The 17,501-nt window shown below is 41.1% G+C and overlaps 1 protein-coding gene across 10 annotated transcripts in view; it reads right to left on the bottom strand.

The window, feature by feature from the left end:
* Positions 1–1,735: 1,735 nt before the first annotated feature.
* The window catches only part of Sgip1 (SH3GL interacting endocytic adaptor 1), a 195,205-nt gene continuing 179,439 nt past the window's right edge, over positions 1,736–17,501 (bottom strand). For all 10 annotated transcript variants that reach the window (XM_050136056.1, XM_050136055.1, XM_050136048.1 and 7 more), the window contains 5 exons: positions 16,093–16,225; positions 14,337–14,539; positions 13,774–13,838; positions 9,578–9,742; positions 1,736–7,924 (listed from right to left, as the gene is read on the bottom strand). In XM_050136056.1, the coding sequence (XP_049992013.1) occupies positions 7,902–7,924; positions 9,578–9,742; positions 13,774–13,838; positions 14,337–14,539; positions 16,093–16,225 (589 nt within the window). In that variant the 3' untranslated portion in view covers positions 1,736–7,901. The remainder of the gene's footprint in view (positions 7,925–9,577; positions 9,743–13,773; positions 13,839–14,336; positions 14,540–16,092; positions 16,226–17,501) is intronic.

Genomic DNA, 17,501 nt, shown 5'->3' on the forward strand with positions numbered 1-17,501 from the left:
TCACTTCCTCCGTGGACAAGGAACTACTAAAGCTTAGTAAGACTAGACTCCTGAAGCTGAGGAAGTTAGGAGTGCAGGCTGTTTGGGGTCAGGCTACTGTGTGGTCCTTGACAAACGTCCTCCTGGTTCTCAGAAGCCAGGATGGAAGCTGAGCAGCTGGATTCCAGCCTAGTGTTCAAAGAGCCCTCAAGGCCATCCCGACCCACGTTTTCACAAAGAGCAGGAAATTACTTCTTGACTACTACCAACGAGGTAGCTCTATTTGGTGATCAATAGCCGGTACCCCATTTAAGCTGCTTAAAGACCCCATGATGTAGAGACCCCGTTATTCTGTTTTATTTTTGTGAGGATATATTGAGAACTATGATGTAACCTGCTCAGGTCTCTAGTCAAATCATGAAACTGTGTTCCTCCCACTAGAAAGCCCTTGACTTTGCCAGACAGTGGGTCCACCAACCCCTCCCTTAATTATGTAATTATGTTTTCCAAGAATGTAGCCAAAATTTTAAGATACAGGAAATAAAAGGTTCACGGGTCAGTTTATTTTTCATATTTTTCATTTATTTTCCAGGAAAAAAATCACATTTCGATAACAACTTACATTAAACTGCAGTTTGAAATGGGAACCCTATTTGCAGTAATACATCATGATGAGTAATTGCATATTCAAGATTTTGTGAGCTGGGTGACTCGAAGAATCATGGAGGAAAGAACAGTTATAAAAATCACCTGTTACAAAAAGTGATAGTCACACTTTTACTAACTCATAAGGCGAGTGACGTAAAGATGGTATCATGATTATTTTCAATCTGTCCAGCCACATTCCTGCCACCCTTGCCCAGTAGAGAGAGAGCTCCCAGCTGTCCTCGGAGGGAGCAAGCCTCTGCTGCTTTGTCGGTGTGGGCACACAGGAAGCACTAGAGCTGGACTGCAGATTAGGCAGTAAGGGTCAGGGAACATGGGTGGACTGAACAGGGTGAGAAAAAGACGAGACATTGACTTGTCGACTCAATTTAAAATACACCTTGAGTATTTGAACGCACAGTTTCTTCTGTAACTATTTTATGTCCAAGATGTTTTGCGTGATGATAATATTCAGTACAGAATTATAAAGAGAGTCAGTGTACTTTTGCTACATGGATCACAGATAATTTGAAATAAAGGCCACTACCAGGTCAAAGTACACATTTATAAACATCTTCTTCACTGACTGAATGGATTGCATTATAGATAGAAACACAGCAAGAATTCTCTGTGATGCCTTTCCTGGTTTTTTATTGTTAAAGAAGAGTAAAACACCGATGGCTTACACTGCCTCTTAGTGGGATGATGATTCAAGCTGACCAACAGGCTTTGCCCTATACACATGGTAAACTAATGAGGAATCTTTTCACTTGAAACACACTGGTGTTCAAGCAGCCAGAACTCAGCCCTAGGAATCCCTGCCTGGCATTCAGGGTAGCTCTGTGGTAGGTAAGACTAGAGGGTCACCACCATATCTCCTTCTGGTTTCCAAAATAAGCACTCAACATCAATTTTCAAGTTCCCTTTGGCAGAGATAAGGGGCAGGGTGGGGTGAGGTGGGTGGGAGAAGGATGCAGGGGAATGGGTGGGCAGGGGAGAGAGAGAGAGAGAGAGAGAGAGAGAGAGAGAGAGAGAGAGAGAGAGAGAGAGANAGAGAGAGAGAGAGAGAGAGAGAGAGAGAGAGAGAGAGAGAGAGAGAGAGAGAGGCACCAATCTCTTTTATGCATATTCATTTTAAAAGCAGTAATCAAAAACCAGTCCTTGGAATCAATGCAGCTTTAAGAACTGTCATCCGAGGGACCCCTAAGAAAAATACCAGGTTTTGGATCTTATGAGATAGTCATTTGATAGATTATTTTAAATAGCTTAAGGTGATGATGAATAAATGACATTCAACATTCATTTTGCCAGAAACGATGTCACGATGTCAATAAGTTAATGGAAGTTCAATGAGTCAGTTGGTGCTAATATATGGATGATATACTCAGTCTATGAAGCAGGAAACTTACAGAGATCTGAATGGACAAAAGGCTGGATTGCATTCAAAAGATGTAAATGTCTTTTCTGTCTAGTATAAACAAGTTTAAATAAAGGAACATTTTATAATTTGACTTTATGTTAGAAAATTAGTTTAAAAAAAAGCAAAAGGCAAAACAAAACCCGACACTCAGGGTTAGCCCTCTGACTTTGCTGAGAAAGCGGTATATTGCTCTTGGCCTTAACCAAAGTGGTTTCACAGAATTCCAAAATTCATGTAAAAATACTATCAGTATCGCTCAGACATGATTTGGCTTCTTGAAGCTGTTTAGTCAAATATAACTGAAGATTCTTCACTAGTGTTAATGACTTCAAGAATCTGAAATCTTTTCAACAAATAGGGGCTTGAAGTGTTGATCACAGACTCAGGTCTTAAAAAAATTAAAATATTTCCATGTCGGGTTAAGAGTTCTTTAGACAATAAAGTTAAAATTCACTGAAAGATACTAGTGAGCCCAGATAACAATTCATGTCCAATGGCCAAAATCCCCTTAAAGCTACAAGCTTAACCTACCCTTCCTTCTTATAATATTTGACTTACACGTCCTCCAGGGGAGCTGTGAACTAGAATTAAAAGGAAGGTTTCCTGAAGTTCCTCAAGGTATCCTTATAAATAAAAACACCCTCTTCCCAGTTCCGCGACATTCTAAGTTCCATGAACTGTGACAGTTATTGCCCATATCCGAAGAGTGACGATTGTGGCAAAGGACCGTGTGTTTCACAACACAATGAAAGCTTGCTTGGGCTCGCAAGCCACACGGTTTGGAAAACACCAATAAGTGCACTCCTAACCTACTATACTTCCTTCTCTTTACAACAGCAATAGGGGTCACTTTCGTCTGTATTGGCTTTGCGCTGAAACCTCTTTTCTCTAACGAGGCTAACGATGTATATTTAGCACAGGCAACGTGCTCCAGGAATAAAGGAAGGAAATCAGAAGTGAAATCTGGAGGCTAGATTATTATACTTATGACACATGTCAACAAGCCTCTTCTTTTTGTGCAGCACTGCCTGCTTAGGATAGAAAGCAGAAACTAAACCTGGGATCAATCAGAAAGGCCAGCCTGACTCATCCTCTCAGCTAACCAAAACCTGAGTCATTCACAAAGGACTTTACTTCGGTTGGGTCCTAACGATGTAATTCTGCCTTGCGGAAGATAACACAGTCCCTGAGCAGCGATAGGCGAGAAAGGTCAGTGCTTTCCATATGTTTCCTTTTTAACATAAGGAGTTGTAGAGGGTGCATGTCTGTCTCGCTTCTCACGATTGTATGGATTAACACAAAACATGAGAGAAGCCATATTTAACTCATAAGTGAGAGAGAACGGCTTTCTCCATTGTTTGCCAAAGGAACAAACAAAGCCAACACAACACAAACAGAAAGCCAAAGGAGTGAGGACGGTCCAGCAAAGCTCAAGAGATACATGAGCATGGTAGAGAGGGGCATCAGGTGTCACTCGGCCTGAGCTGTTTATTTATGCCAACAATTTGACTGCTTGGTTAGTGAGAACATCCGGGGGCGTCACAAGAACACCACCCTCCCGTATATTAAGTTTCTAAGCTGTATTCTGAGCCTACTTTGATATTACTAGTAATTTTGCTTTTGGTGTTTAGAAGCTGCCAAACAGAAACTATCCCATGACAAACTGTATACATTTTCACTGACTGTGATTTTGTAAAATGCATCCTCTTTGGGGGAAAAGAAAGCTGTAACATACACACACACACACACACACACACCTCACAAGTGGATATTTGCATATTTTACTATCATTTAACATTCATTGACAACTTGTGATTGCTTTGAGAAAAGGCAAACATAGGAAAAATTGATACAATTATTTTTGGAAGAGGCTCATCTATGCTTAGGAAGCCAAGAGTCTATGAAACAATGTCAATTTCCAGGCCAGCGCTCCAGAGTCCCTAGTAGCTATTATTAGACTGAATTGAGGAAAAACACTAGGAAAACGGCATTTGCCTTTGAAATTAATATTCCAGTCTGCTATTTTGTGAGCAGTAAAAAGGGCCCTAGAGATCTATCAGAGTCGTGATGCTCAGATTTTGGATGCTTATCAATAAACATATCCCCAAGTACTATCCCTAGAGATTTATAAAGACTTGATGGTATCCATTTGCAGTCTGTCTAGGTTCTGAGACAGGGCCCCAATTGAAATCATTACTCGAAGTAAGGGTGCCACATAGCATCCTCTGAGAGACATCAGTTCTTTTGAAATAACATTTTATCAGGCCCACCTGTAATCCTTTCACAGTGCCTTTTATTTTGACATCCAACTCGATTATTCTCCCAAAAATTAACCAAATGAAACAGCAAGGTACTCATTCTGTCGCTTAGGACAGTTGGGGTTCTTTGGGTCCTGTGGTGTCGCTCTGGGGAAATAAACCTCATACCGTCATTAGGAAAATAAGGATTGAAAAGAATCTTTACCTCTTTTTTTTTTTTTTTTTTTTTTTTTTTTTGAGGTTGAACGAAGCATTATCTGCAGGGACTGGCAGCTGCGGTGCACTCGCTGCACAACTCTTTTTATTGCGTGGCCATGAACCACTGTGAATGCGCATGTTCTTATTTCTGGGTGGTTTATCTGGGTAAAGCAGAACGGCCAGTCCCTAGAGTCAGAAGGTACTTTGAAGCCCTTTAGGTATTGTGAGTCTATGTTTCAGTGTCTGGAGGAGAGCCCCTCAATGCTCGGCAACATTCTGCTTTCTAGGATTCCAGGAACAGTTTTATTATTAGAAAAATAAAAGTTCCATTACAAAAAGCTCGAAAGCGACCTACGGATCCCGTCGCACACTACAGGTGAGAAGGGGGCAGGGACTCCTCTGAGCCCGCACAGCGGACAGCAGTGGTAGCTAAGGTAGGTTTGATCCCTCCAGAAGGAGACTTCAAAGTGGAAATGTGCGTAGCTACGGCTCTCAGGCTTTGCAGACTGGGAGTGAGAAGACGTTTACAGAACAGCAAAAAGCACTACTATCTCCCTTTGACCTTCCCGTCACTCGGAACCCTCTGCACACGGACAGGTAAACTGTGTCCCAAATATCACACAGGGAATGGTCATTTGAGCCGTGGGTGTAGCACTCGGAGTTTTAGATTAGTAATTGCAAGGCCAATTATGATAAAATTCAGACCAATGTAAACAGGAATTTATTTTTTAAAATTTCATAAAAACAGGGAATTTCTTTGAAGAGGAAAAACAGACTTTCTACGTGGCCAAAATAAAACATTTACACTTCCTATCAGCTTAAGAACAAGCGCTTTTAGGAAACAGCTCTGTGGCTAACCAGAACTTGCTCTTAATTCAGCTCGCTGTCCTGCAAACCATCTGTTACCTGCTAACCCACTTTCTTTGGACAGAAGGGAACCTGACTCCATGGATACTGTTAACTGAAACTTTGCCTTGATGAGGACCCCTATCTCAGAACATGAATTCTTATCCCACAGTGCTGCAGATACCAGCTCTGACAGGAGATGGAAGCCTGCAAGATTAAAACCAGTTGGGACACCAGTCCATTCCTGGTGTGGGCATAGGCTACTTGACCCAGTTTCTGAACTGGAAGGAACCACCCATTCCCCCACTGAAGCTCGGAATATTCAAGCCTTAATTTTGAGATCACCAACTGCCATTCCATTTTGCCAAAGTCAATTAAGGGATTACAGGATTTCTTCACAGTTTTGAATTTGATTCCTGGAAACATTTGAATAATGTTAGAGACTATTCAAATCTCTATCTCTTAAATACGTTTTTACGATATCCATAAAATTATTCTTTGGGAAGAAACACCATGTATTTAAGGAGCAATTCATTCTAAAGCGATATAAAATAAGATATAAAGAGAAAGACATGAGAAACAGTAATATTTACACATTTTTAATATGCTTTCTTGTTAATATTTGATGTTTTTCCATGAATTGACTACTTAAAAACATTTTATAATCACATTGTAGATAGATTTCATTTTTCTGCTCCTTACCCTCCATTGGCTTAAATTTTCATTTCCCCATGTTCCATAAGATTTAAGTTTTACATTTTATTTCTCTATTTTTGTTTCAAAACCAAACTTATTGTGAACAAATTAGTTTGTTCAAAAAAAAAAAAGACCAAAAAAAAAAAAAAAAACCAAACCCTAAACCTTCAAAGCCAGGCTGCTTTGGGGAAGAGCCTTTTTTTTCTTTTCTTTTTTTCTTTTTTTTTTGAATAGTTGAATTATTCCCAGGTAAAACAGATCATCTTGGACTGGACATTCTTCTAGCAAGCATTGACTGAAGAGAACATAGACTAATCTATGGAGCTCGCCAGAAACAGCTGCCAATTGAAATCTCACGGTTGAAGTAAGACTTAAAAAAATTTAATCTGATTTTAGAATTGAAGGGAGCTGAAGATCTTTGTCAAATTTGAGTGAATACAAAATGAAATTCAGCAGCGAAGGCTACACACCCCAACTCAATTGCAGGATAGTCCGGAACAGGAACTGCTCTGTTGAAACAACTGGCGGCTTCCTGGAAGACTGAATCTTCAGACCTCACAGGACAATGCTCCGATCCTGTCCTGTGGGGCATACCCCCCACCCCAGTCCCAGAACTGTGGTATTTACGGAGCTTCAAGGCAACTGCCCTGTGCTTCCCATTCCCCAAGAACAGCAAAGATTCATAGTTTTATACAATGAATCTTAAAATCATTCAAAAATATTCATAGGACAACAAGATTAATAGAATTTAATATATAAAGCTTATTTCTTCCTTCCCCAAAGATGTACATGATAAGTTTAAAATTCTCTTTTTGGATCAAAACAGGCAACTTTTTTTTCCCCCTCTAAGGTCCATATTCTCAATGTTTTGATTCTTGTGAGTAAAGAAGGAACGGGGTACTCCTGGATGCTGGAAGAGACAAGCCCCTCTGCTCTGAGCAATTGTGCAAAAATATTAACCAGTTCAGCTACAGAAAGTCTTGAAACTTTAAAAATTATGTTGGCTTTAATCTGATGGTTTAGCAATCTCCACATCTGCTAAACTGCAGAGATGGGGGCATGGGATCAGGTAAAATTCCAACATCCTCTGCACTCTTGGATAGAATTTAATATACTTAAACTTTAAATATGAATTGCTTTTCCCCTTTTTACACAAGTTATAAAAATAAGAGGCCCTGTTTACACAGTTTGCATTTTTATGAAATTTGCAGTTTGAAAAAAAAGCTTTTTTTTAAAAAGTGGTAATTAATGCTTCTCTTTGAATATGCTGTAACTTTAGAATTTTTTTTTCTGAAATAGTTTCTGAGTTTAACCCACTAAACTGAATCTAGAAGTTTTCTTTAGCACTAGAGGAAAACATAGTAAGGAGTGAAGAAAAGTAAGTTTTTTTTTTTCTGGTTCCATTTAAGGTTCTTGATGTGTGGCACCCCCTTTATGATAACTATCAACATTATATTTAAATTTTATATATTGACAAAATGCACTCTATCTTTGTAAGCACTGTGCCGTTCCACAGGACTACTATTAAATTTACATACCACAATTTAAATTACATCCGCTTCAGGAATGGAAATTACTAAAACTCAAGTGTCTAAGTGCCTGACTGGAATGAAGGTACAGTTTACAAATACAATAATTACATTTTAAAACCGTTAACAATATTACACCTAGAAGTAAATACTGTAGAATTGATCATCATAGGACTGTGTGTGGGAAATCACTGCTGAAAGCCAGGACCTTCCAGTTGCTGGACCCCAAGTATAGATATCGGTTGGTTTTCATCAAACCAGATTAAAACCCGTCTCTCATACAACAGTTCTCCAGGACATGGGTCTTCCAAGTCCTTGCATGAGATTTTATTAGTTATCTGCCAAGTATTTTCCTGCAAAACAAAACCACAGATCAAAACGTTATCCACAAACTCAAGGGTGCGATGACCTTTTTCCTCCTGCCCAACCCCTTGGAGCCAAACACTGCATGTTTGGGGTTCTATACTCCTACAAAGTGGTGAGGTTTTCAGGTTTCCTAGTTTCCCACATCCAAACTCACCCCTTCTACTTCTGTGGACAGACAGTTTGCTGAGCATGCTGCATCCTGCCCAGGTGGGTCAGGGATTTGTCCCTGAATATGGGAAGTTCTTCATATTGATTTCTGACTTAGTTCATTTGAGAGTGAAAGGGATATAATTAATAATTGCATCGGAACTGCAGGTGTAAAAACCAGGACTCAGAGGGAAAAAAAGCGGAGAATGGTAACATGCTTGGTTCATATGTGTACGGCTCTGGCTTTACCCCAGCAAGCCACTGACAAGGGCAATCATCTCCATAAGAGCATCATGGTTTGTGCCATACTCAGTTTGGCAAACAGATTATGTCTGTAGACTAGACCTTTTCTTTTCTCCTTCTTCTTCCTTCTTTCTTCTTCCTTTCTCCTCCTCTTCCTTCTATCCTCTCCCTCTCTCTCTTCTCTTTGAGAGAGGGAGAGTATATATGTGAACATTTGTGTGTGTGTGTGTGTGTGTGTGTGTGTGGATTTTTTGAGACAGGATTTCTCCATAGCTTTTGGTTCCTGTTCTGGAACTAGCTCTTGTAGACCCAGGCTGGCCTCGAACTCACAGAGATCCGCCTGCCCTCTGCCTCCTGAGTGCTGGTTTTAAAGGCATGTGCCACCACCGCCCGGCCTATATGTGAACATTCGTACTTTGGCAGATGTGTGCGAGTTAGAGACAACTTGTAGGAGTTGTTTTTTTCTTTTTATCATCTGATTCCAAGACGTCAAATTCAGGTTATCAGGCTTTATTGCAAGTACCTTTATCCACTGAATCACCTCACCAGCTCAAAACTAACACATATTCTTTTTTTTTTCTTAAAAAAATCACTGTGTGTGTATATATGATGTGTGTGTATGTATGAGTGCATGAGATAGCATGTGTGTGGAGCTCAGAGGATAGCTGTTCCAAGTTGGTTTTGTCCTTTCACCTGTAAGTGTGGCAAGTGTCTTTAAGCACTGAGCCATCGGGCCACAGATACATTAAAGGTTGCTTTTAAAGTCAAAAAGCAGATATTCCAAGGCCTCAGCTTAGCCAGACAATTCTAAAATTCAGAAAGTCCAGATGTTGAACAAAAACCTTCCAAGGAATCTAATGCTTCCATACTTAGGTATGTTACACATTTTTTTAATGCTCTTTCTCCTGTTTAAACAAGATACATTTTCAGGTCGGAGAGCGAGTCAAACCCACGTGTGTCCATCTTGTTGACAACACAGCTGCAGGACTTATCCCCCTGACTTTAATATACAAATCAGTCATGGGGGATGGCAGCTCAGTCCAACATAAGACACAGACCCAGCATACCCAGTCAGAGCCTTCCCACTGGGATTGCCGGTTCATCTGTACTTCATTCAAATATCAGTCTGCTTTCTAATGGGAGGTAGGGATGGGGATGAGGAAGCAGGCGATGAGAAACAACACTTGGTTCCTGCTTGAGGAGGGGTAGCAGCACAATTTCTGCCAGCGAAACCAAAGCTATCCATTTACCTGCGGCAAACCTCTTCTTGATGAGTGAAAACCGGTACCCTGCTCCAACAAGCTCGATGTCACAGCCAGACAGTGTGCTTCCTTCACTCGTGAACTGCACAACCAATGGGGAAGGTTTGCTTGGGCCTTCGGATAACTGAAATCTTGCCAGTAGAGAACCTACGCCTTTAAAAGAAGAGCATTATTGCAAGATAGAGATGGGCAGCGCCACTTTGCACATAACCTTGAAATTGCATCTGAAATCAACTGTGCAAAACTGGACAGCCTAGAAAGCAGTATATGTTCTTCAGTTACAAAATGATGGTGAGTAAAAGCATCCTTGGGTATTATGAGTTGATGTGGGGTTCCCCTCTGTATGCTGTAAATTATTTTTATTACCACTAGTTAATGGTGGGAAATCTAAACATCTCTCTCTCTATATATATACATATATATATATACATATGTATATTTAGTCTCTCTATATATGTATATATACATATATATTCTCTCTATATGTATGTATATATATATATAGAGAGAGAGAGAGAAAGAGAGAGAGAGAGAGAGAGAGAGAGAGAGAGAGAGAGAGAGAGAGAGAAGGTGGAGACAAGGAGGAGCCATGTAGCTACTAAATGAGAAAGATACTGGGAAATCTAACAGCCTTATGGTGACACACAGATTAATAGAAATGGGCTAATTCAAGATATAAGAGCCAGCCAATAAGAAGCCTAAGCTATTGGCCAGACAATATTATAATTAATATAGTTTCTGAGTGATTACTTTGGGGCTGAGTGGCTGGGAAATGAAAGAGCAGTCTCCGATTACAAATGGCACCAGCATGGGGCAACTACTGATGTGGGAGTGTCATATATCAATCTGTTGATTTCATTGGTTAAGTTATAATAAACCAGCTGCTTGGCCTCATGGCTTGGAACATAGATGGGAGGAGAAAACAGAATAGGATGCTGGGCGGAAGAGGAAGTGAGGTCAGACTCTGCTCTGCTCCCAGAGAGACCCGACAGCTCTGCTGGAGCAGAGACGCCATGCTCAACTCTCCCAGGATGGACAGAGGCTAGAATCTTCCCGGTAAGCGCACCTTGGGGTGCTTACACACATTATTAGAAATGGGCTAGTCCAGGTGCGAGAATTAGCCTGTAAGGGCTAGAGTTCATGGGCCAAGCAGTTCTTAAATGAATACAGTTTGCGTGTTGTTATTTCGGGCATGAGATAGCCAAGCGGCTGGGGTGTTGGGGATGCAGCCCCGCCGCCGCTCCATATTTCAACAAACTACATCTACATTAAAACTGAAGAGAACTTGGGAAGGAATTCTAAACACAAAAGAACAGAATTAAGCATAGCTTCTTGGTAGCTGCATTTTTTGTTTCAGATAGATTCTGTTTGCTGGTGGCAAGCAGAAGCACAGTTCCTTTTTTTAAAAAAAAAGTCTTCCTGGCTCTGTTAGTGGCAAAAAAATTGCATGGCTTTACTTTAAGAGATGGCTTCTTGGTACATGCTGGCAGAAGGAATTCTGGCTCTTTCAGGAGGTTCTGCACTTAAATGGCGTTTGTGAGAAGCGTGTTACAAATTACTTAATGGCAGCATATACCTGCTGTGTCCCTGGAGTTAGGGTGGTGTGCATGGCTCACGGGGCTGGCAGTGAACATGCTACATTGGACTGGGCAGAAAAACAGGCAGGGCTGTGGAGCTGGTCCTAGCCACACTCACTTAGCATTTTTTTTTTAAAAAGCACTCCTAGTCAGAAAATGATTACAAATAGGCAATAAAGACAGATTCAGACAGAAATAGACCTCTAAATGGGTCTTAGTGTGTTTTAAAAATGTATGTAGGCTTGGGAGAGAGAGGAGAAAGTGTTGTGGGAGCTGTGGGCCGCTTCCCTGCCGCCCCAGCTCCCGGCTGCCTGGCTAGCTTATGCCCCGAAATAACAACACACAAACTGCATTCATATAAACACTGCTTGGCCCATTTCTATTAATGTGTGTAGCAACCCCAAGGTGCGCTTACCAGGAATATTCTAGCCTACATCCATCTTGGGTCGGAGCTTCATCGTGTCTGCCCTGGCAATGAGCTGCATGGTGTCTGTCTGAGGCGTCTTACCTCACTTCCTCTTCCTCCTGGCATTCTGTTCTGTTTACTCCACCCACCTATGTTCTAACCTATCAAGCAGTTTCTTTATTTTTTAACCAATGACCTTCCTCCATCAAGAAAGAGTATAGACAGTTATAAAAGAAAGCAAAGTCTTTAAAGAGACACTAAAAGTAATATGAAAGAGTACAGACAGTCAGATTAAAGGAGTAAAGAAAAATAAGCCACAAAAAGATAAAAAAATACACTGAGAGCCTGAGTTATACATATTATTGTGTTTTCTTTGAATTTTTTGACTGCAGAGAGACATTTGATTCAAGGGGATGCTAAGCTAGACCAACATAAAGGTATCTTGACTTCAAAATTTGAGTCTAAGGATATGTTACTTTGGAAAAGAGGTTCTGCTTTTGATTTCACAGAAGATGAGAACCTGTGGATTTCTTCCAGGCTAATGTGGTTTGATGGAACAAGACCCCCTGAAATGTCTCCATGAACCCCTAAAAACACTTCACCCAACAAACAGCAGGAAGCAGTTTGGAGAGACCAACTCCCAAATTTCTAAAATAACTGTTTATGAATGTTTATTTTCATTTAAAGGGGGTTGGTTATAAATGGTTAAATGGTCACAGTCAATGTCTTTCTAAAAAAAAAGAGGTGGAAGATACGTATGGAGATGAATACATTGGTATGGATTCTGGTCTATTGATACACATTTAAGGTTGATTTTGTTATACCGTGTATATGTATATTTCTACTCTTCTTTAAGGTATTATGCTCATGCAGCTCATTTGAAATGTAATATATATTAAGAAATACAGGTTAATAGATAGTCATCTATAATAATTAAATTTCAATTGTGTTAGTTAGGTTTTCTAGATGTACAGAGATATATTTCAGATGAATAGGTATTCTTCAAATCTTTCAAAGATATACATAATATGGAATTTAAAATGTTTTAAGAACTTGGACTTTTCTTGACAGTGAGACATGTCTGCTTCTGGCAGCACCAATTACTTCAGAGAGGTTGATGGGCATTAAAGAAACTCCTTATGGAGTTTGCCTTCAACGTGACAAGGCCAGCCATTTAGGCAAGAAACTGCTCTTGCCTGGACTGCTTGATGGTATTCTGTATGAACTGCACATGCAGGACCCATAGAAAAGTGACTGCTGAACATTCCAAAAGATGGGATGGTCCTTCAGGGTTCCTGATTCACAGAAGAAACTGCCAGACATTCTGCAGGACACAGAAGAAAGCAACTGATGAACTTTGCCATTACAAGGCAGAACAGATCTTCAAATTTCCTGCTTCATGGAAAAGTCTGCCAGATACTATGGGCCTGTAGGCTGAAGATGGATACCCCGATGTTACAGAAGAACTTTGGGTGACTGTGCAGGCAGCAATATGTCTCTGTCAATTCTAGAGTTTTAGAAGTTGCTTACAATGCAAATCCTGTTTACGCAGGTAATTACATCTTTTTGGGGTCTTCGATGGAGTTGAAGATTAGATAATTATAGTTTTTCTTAGTTATGATAAAAGATAAATTAGGTATAAAACTTTAGATTCACAAAGATAGGATGGATGACTAAATATTATAACTGTAATTCTTGCTTGATACCTATTTTGTTATATGTAATTTTACCATGTTAAAGTTAAAACCTTCCTTTTTAATTAGACAGAAAAGGGGAGATGATGTGGGATTCCCCCTTATGCTGTTTTATTACCATTGGTTAATAAAAAAGCTGTTTCGGCTAATGGCTTAGCAGAGTAAAGCCAGACAGGAAATCCAAACAGAGCTATATAGAGAGAGTAGGAGGAGTCAAGGAGACACCATGTAGCTGCCAAAGGAGATGCTGGAAAACCTTACCAGTAGGCCACAGCATCATGGAGATGCATAGATTAATAGAAATGGGTTGATTTAAGATGTTTAGTTCTTAACATCCATAAAATCAAGGGGCTTTTAGTGAACCTTCCTCTTTGGTGTCTCGCCGGGGGAAAAAAAATTAAAAGAACTAAACAAACATTCTGCTTCTTTCTAGGACTACAAGGATTTGGGTTCACAGTTGGCCGACACCTGCAGGTTATCTCAGATTTAAGCCTGTGGTTACATTACCTCCATTTTCTGACTTCTGGGAGATATCAGGAATTTTCCATAATATTCTTTGTTGTTCAGCATTCCTGAAAATAAAACAAACGGCTTTTTTTTTTTACATACCAAGGAGATGCGACATTTTCAGATAGTGTTAATTAAAATAAAATGGGCCTCGAGATGTGTAGCTCTTCCTAACCTCATACATACCCCTACATACATAAATGTTCTTCCTTCTCCTTATTCTAACCAGCCACAGAAATGTGAGAAAAATAGTTAGAGAGTGATACAGCGTTTAGAACACACCTACCCAGAAAATAGATATGAAGTGTTTGTTAATCACCTAGCTTAGGTAATTTCCATTGTAGTCATTGGTTAGCTCACATTAATTTTAAATAAGTATTCTTTATTTTGCTGTTGCTAGTGGAAAGACTGGTCCCCCAACTCCTGCCCCCACCTCCCCCCAGATTTGCTGAGGTCCCTTTCCACAGTAAAAACCCTGGTGCTAAAACTCTGCAGTCCCTTAACCAGAAGAAGCCCTTTTAAGGAGCAGAGAGGGAGGAAGTTTTTTTTGTTTTTGTTTTTACCAGACCGCTGGAGGAAGCACAGCCTGGAGCTTGGTCACTCCTCCGTCTATGGGGACCAGGAACTGCACGTTGTTAAGGGCCACTGCGGTGGTCATGGCGTCCGTGTTGTATTTGTAATCTATGCGCAGGTCAGTACTCGCAGGCTCACACCGCCAGTTCACTGCCAAGTTCAGAGGTGTGGACTGAATGCCCTGGGCAGACACCTTACCCAAAGGATAGGAGAGAGAAGGCGTGAGTTTCAACTGTCAATCAAACCAAACCAGAGACCGTGATTGGCTCCCACTGTGACTGGGCTTATAACCCCGCATGCTGTATTATTATTTGTGCTGTTCCCAAACAGGGTTCCAGGGTAAACTAATGAAGTTCAGGCTCCGGGTGGGAGTGCTGTGTCCTTGAGGAAACTATTAAGGTTACAATCACATATCCAAGGTCAGCTGTGGAAACCCCTACAGCACCTCAGAGTGCATTTTCTGTCCTTAGGGAGGTGAGGCAGCATATTGGTTAAGGGCTGAGGCCAGGAGACTGGACACTCTTGGGTGTGAGTTCTAGTCCTGCCACTTAACAAACTGATTGGTCTTAGACAAGTTAGGTGTAACCTCACTCAACCTCGGCTACTTTCTCACCTGCTAAATGGGGATTGTAACAAACAGCGTGACTCCTAGGTTGTCAGGAAGGTTCGAGGAGAAACAGCCCTGTGCCTAGCTTATAGCTAGAAAGTGTCTCCTGAACAGGTTGACTGTTAATATGCATGCCATGTTTGCTCTTCACGACAAACCAATCAGGCAGACAATGCTGGACACTGTCCTTATTCCTTTGGGGTTTGTCAACATCAGGACCGGAATCCAGGTCCTCTGCTTGGAAGAACGACAGTGTCTGCAGTCTGGTTAGAGTCAGTAGTAAACGAGCTAGGACAAGAAAAAGGTCAGGCCTGACTGTGATTAAGAAACAAGATATTCTCTTCAGACGGTGATACCTGTTTGAGTTCCTAGTCTGTCGTGCAGAATTCACCTCCTTACTCCCTCAGCACCTGTCAATTGCTAATAGCTCTCTGGCTAGGGTGTGGACCCTGTGGGTTCATCACTGAATTATTTACTAGCAAAGGCTTCATTAGAGCTAGTTCATGAAGCTGTCGCAGTAGAAAACAATCCAGGTTATTTATACCCAATCCCTTCAAATTAAAAGTATTAGAACACTTGTGATCTGACCATGATTATGCTGATCTAACTTATTAATAATCTATCATATTTAAAATAGATTTATTTATTATTTGTATGTATATATGTGTGTGCTTGTGTGAATTTATGTACACCACATGCATGCAGGAGCCAGCAGAGGCCAAAAGATGGCCTCGGGTCCCCTGGAATTGGACTTACGGGCCACCATGGAGTTGTGAGCCACAACTTGGGGACTGGGAAATGAAGGCATGTCTTCTGCAAGAGCAGTAAGTGCTTTCGACAGCTTATAACCTCTGACATATTTTTCCAGCTCTAACACTTACAATCTTGATTAAGTGTGCATGTGTGTTTTCAAGTTCCTTTTTTGGGGGCATTTGTTTCTATAATTTAAAACTAAAACACCTCACTTTGTATTTATGGGTATTTGATTAATATCCTCATTCGTCCCCACATGGTTCTTTAAGGCTTAAGGTTTTTATAACTACAGCACTTCAATAATATTTAAAAAAATGTTGCTTTTATAAAATAGTAGGCCCTTTAGAATGTGAAGTAGGATAACGCTGACCGTACCATATGCTTACCTGATATTTGAGCATGTCCACATTATAATATGTAGCCTGGGGTTTTTGTTCAGAGACTTTCTTTAGGTGAGTCATCAAATTTGGCATGTTTACCCAGAATTCCTTGGTATTGGCATCATTTTGTGTATTATCACTATGAAGATGGAAAGGAAAATCAATGATTAAGTAGCATCTCTTTGACACCATCTTCTGTACAAGAAGCATTTTAGAAGATGGTCTCTGATTTCTCCATCTCCTTTGACAATCCGAACTCTTGAGAGCATCCCCCAGGGGGGTTTTAACACGGTGCATGGTGTGGTGTCCCGTACGCCTCCCAGTTCCCACAAGGAGGCTCTGCTCTGCTGCCAAACAGTCCCAAGAGCTCCTGTCTACTAACCCAGCCGAATAACATCTGGGTGCTTTGAAGTGGTAACTAGTTCCTCATCCGTACTCAGTAGCTCCCCCTGCATTCTCTCAGTTCTACCTAAACTAATCAGCCAATGCAATTAAGGGGGAGTAAATAGATTTTCCTTTGAACTGCTTGTAATAACTTTCAGAAATTAACCAGTTAAAAGACTCAGAGGTGCACACACGTAATCCTAGCTTTGAGTAGGCCAAGGCAAGAGGATCACAAGTTCAAAGCCAGCCTCAGTTACACAGTGAAGGAGCTTATCTGGAAATGAAAACAAAACACAACAAAAATGAAAAGGGTTGGCTTAACTAACTGAAAAGGATGTAGCCACCACCACCACGCTCCTTTGTCAGCATCCAAGAGCATCTAAATAAAAACCTCAATTCACAAACAAGATGGCCTTGGAGTTTATGGTGGTAGTCACAGTTTCTTATAGTGGGACAGCAGAGTCTTGGCTCTCTGAAAAGCTTAGCATCACTGATAGCAGGTGTCAGCAGTCTGTTTAAGGACCACTCGCCTGATCTACATTGCAGCTGCTTCTTCATTCATGATGAAGGGCCAGCCAAGTGGCACGCCCTCTGGATGGTGCTATCTCATGGGGACAGGGTGGCGAATGAACAAACAAATAGATCGAAAAATTTCAATGGAAAGGATGGCGAGTTTCCAGAGAAAGACAACGAGACATCGTTGACTTTGGAGATGGTCAGTGCGGCTGGAGAGGGCAGGGGAGGAACAGGTGAGACAGAGGAGCTGAGACCCCCGAGGAAGAAGGGGAGGGTAGTGTTACAAGATAGCGACGTTCCTGCCAAGCCCTGATGTGGGGCAGAACTTCACTCATTTTTGATAGGTAGGGATTAATGAGGAGAACAGACACATAGATTTGGGTAGATGCTCAAAACCAACGGCGACAAGTTGAGATTCTGGGGCGTGTGTCATGTGATGCCACTGGTCAGTTGTGAGCAAAGAGCAGTCTCCTCAAGGTCAGTGGCTGTAAATGCGATTGGAGCAGGGCCAGATT

Source organism: Alexandromys fortis, unplaced genomic scaffold, assembly GCF_014885135.2.
Source record: "Alexandromys fortis isolate MF-2015 unplaced genomic scaffold, M_Fortis_MF-2015_v1.1 scaffold_13, whole genome shotgun sequence".
Classification (NCBI taxonomy): domain Eukaryota; kingdom Metazoa; phylum Chordata; class Mammalia; order Rodentia; family Cricetidae; genus Alexandromys; species Alexandromys fortis.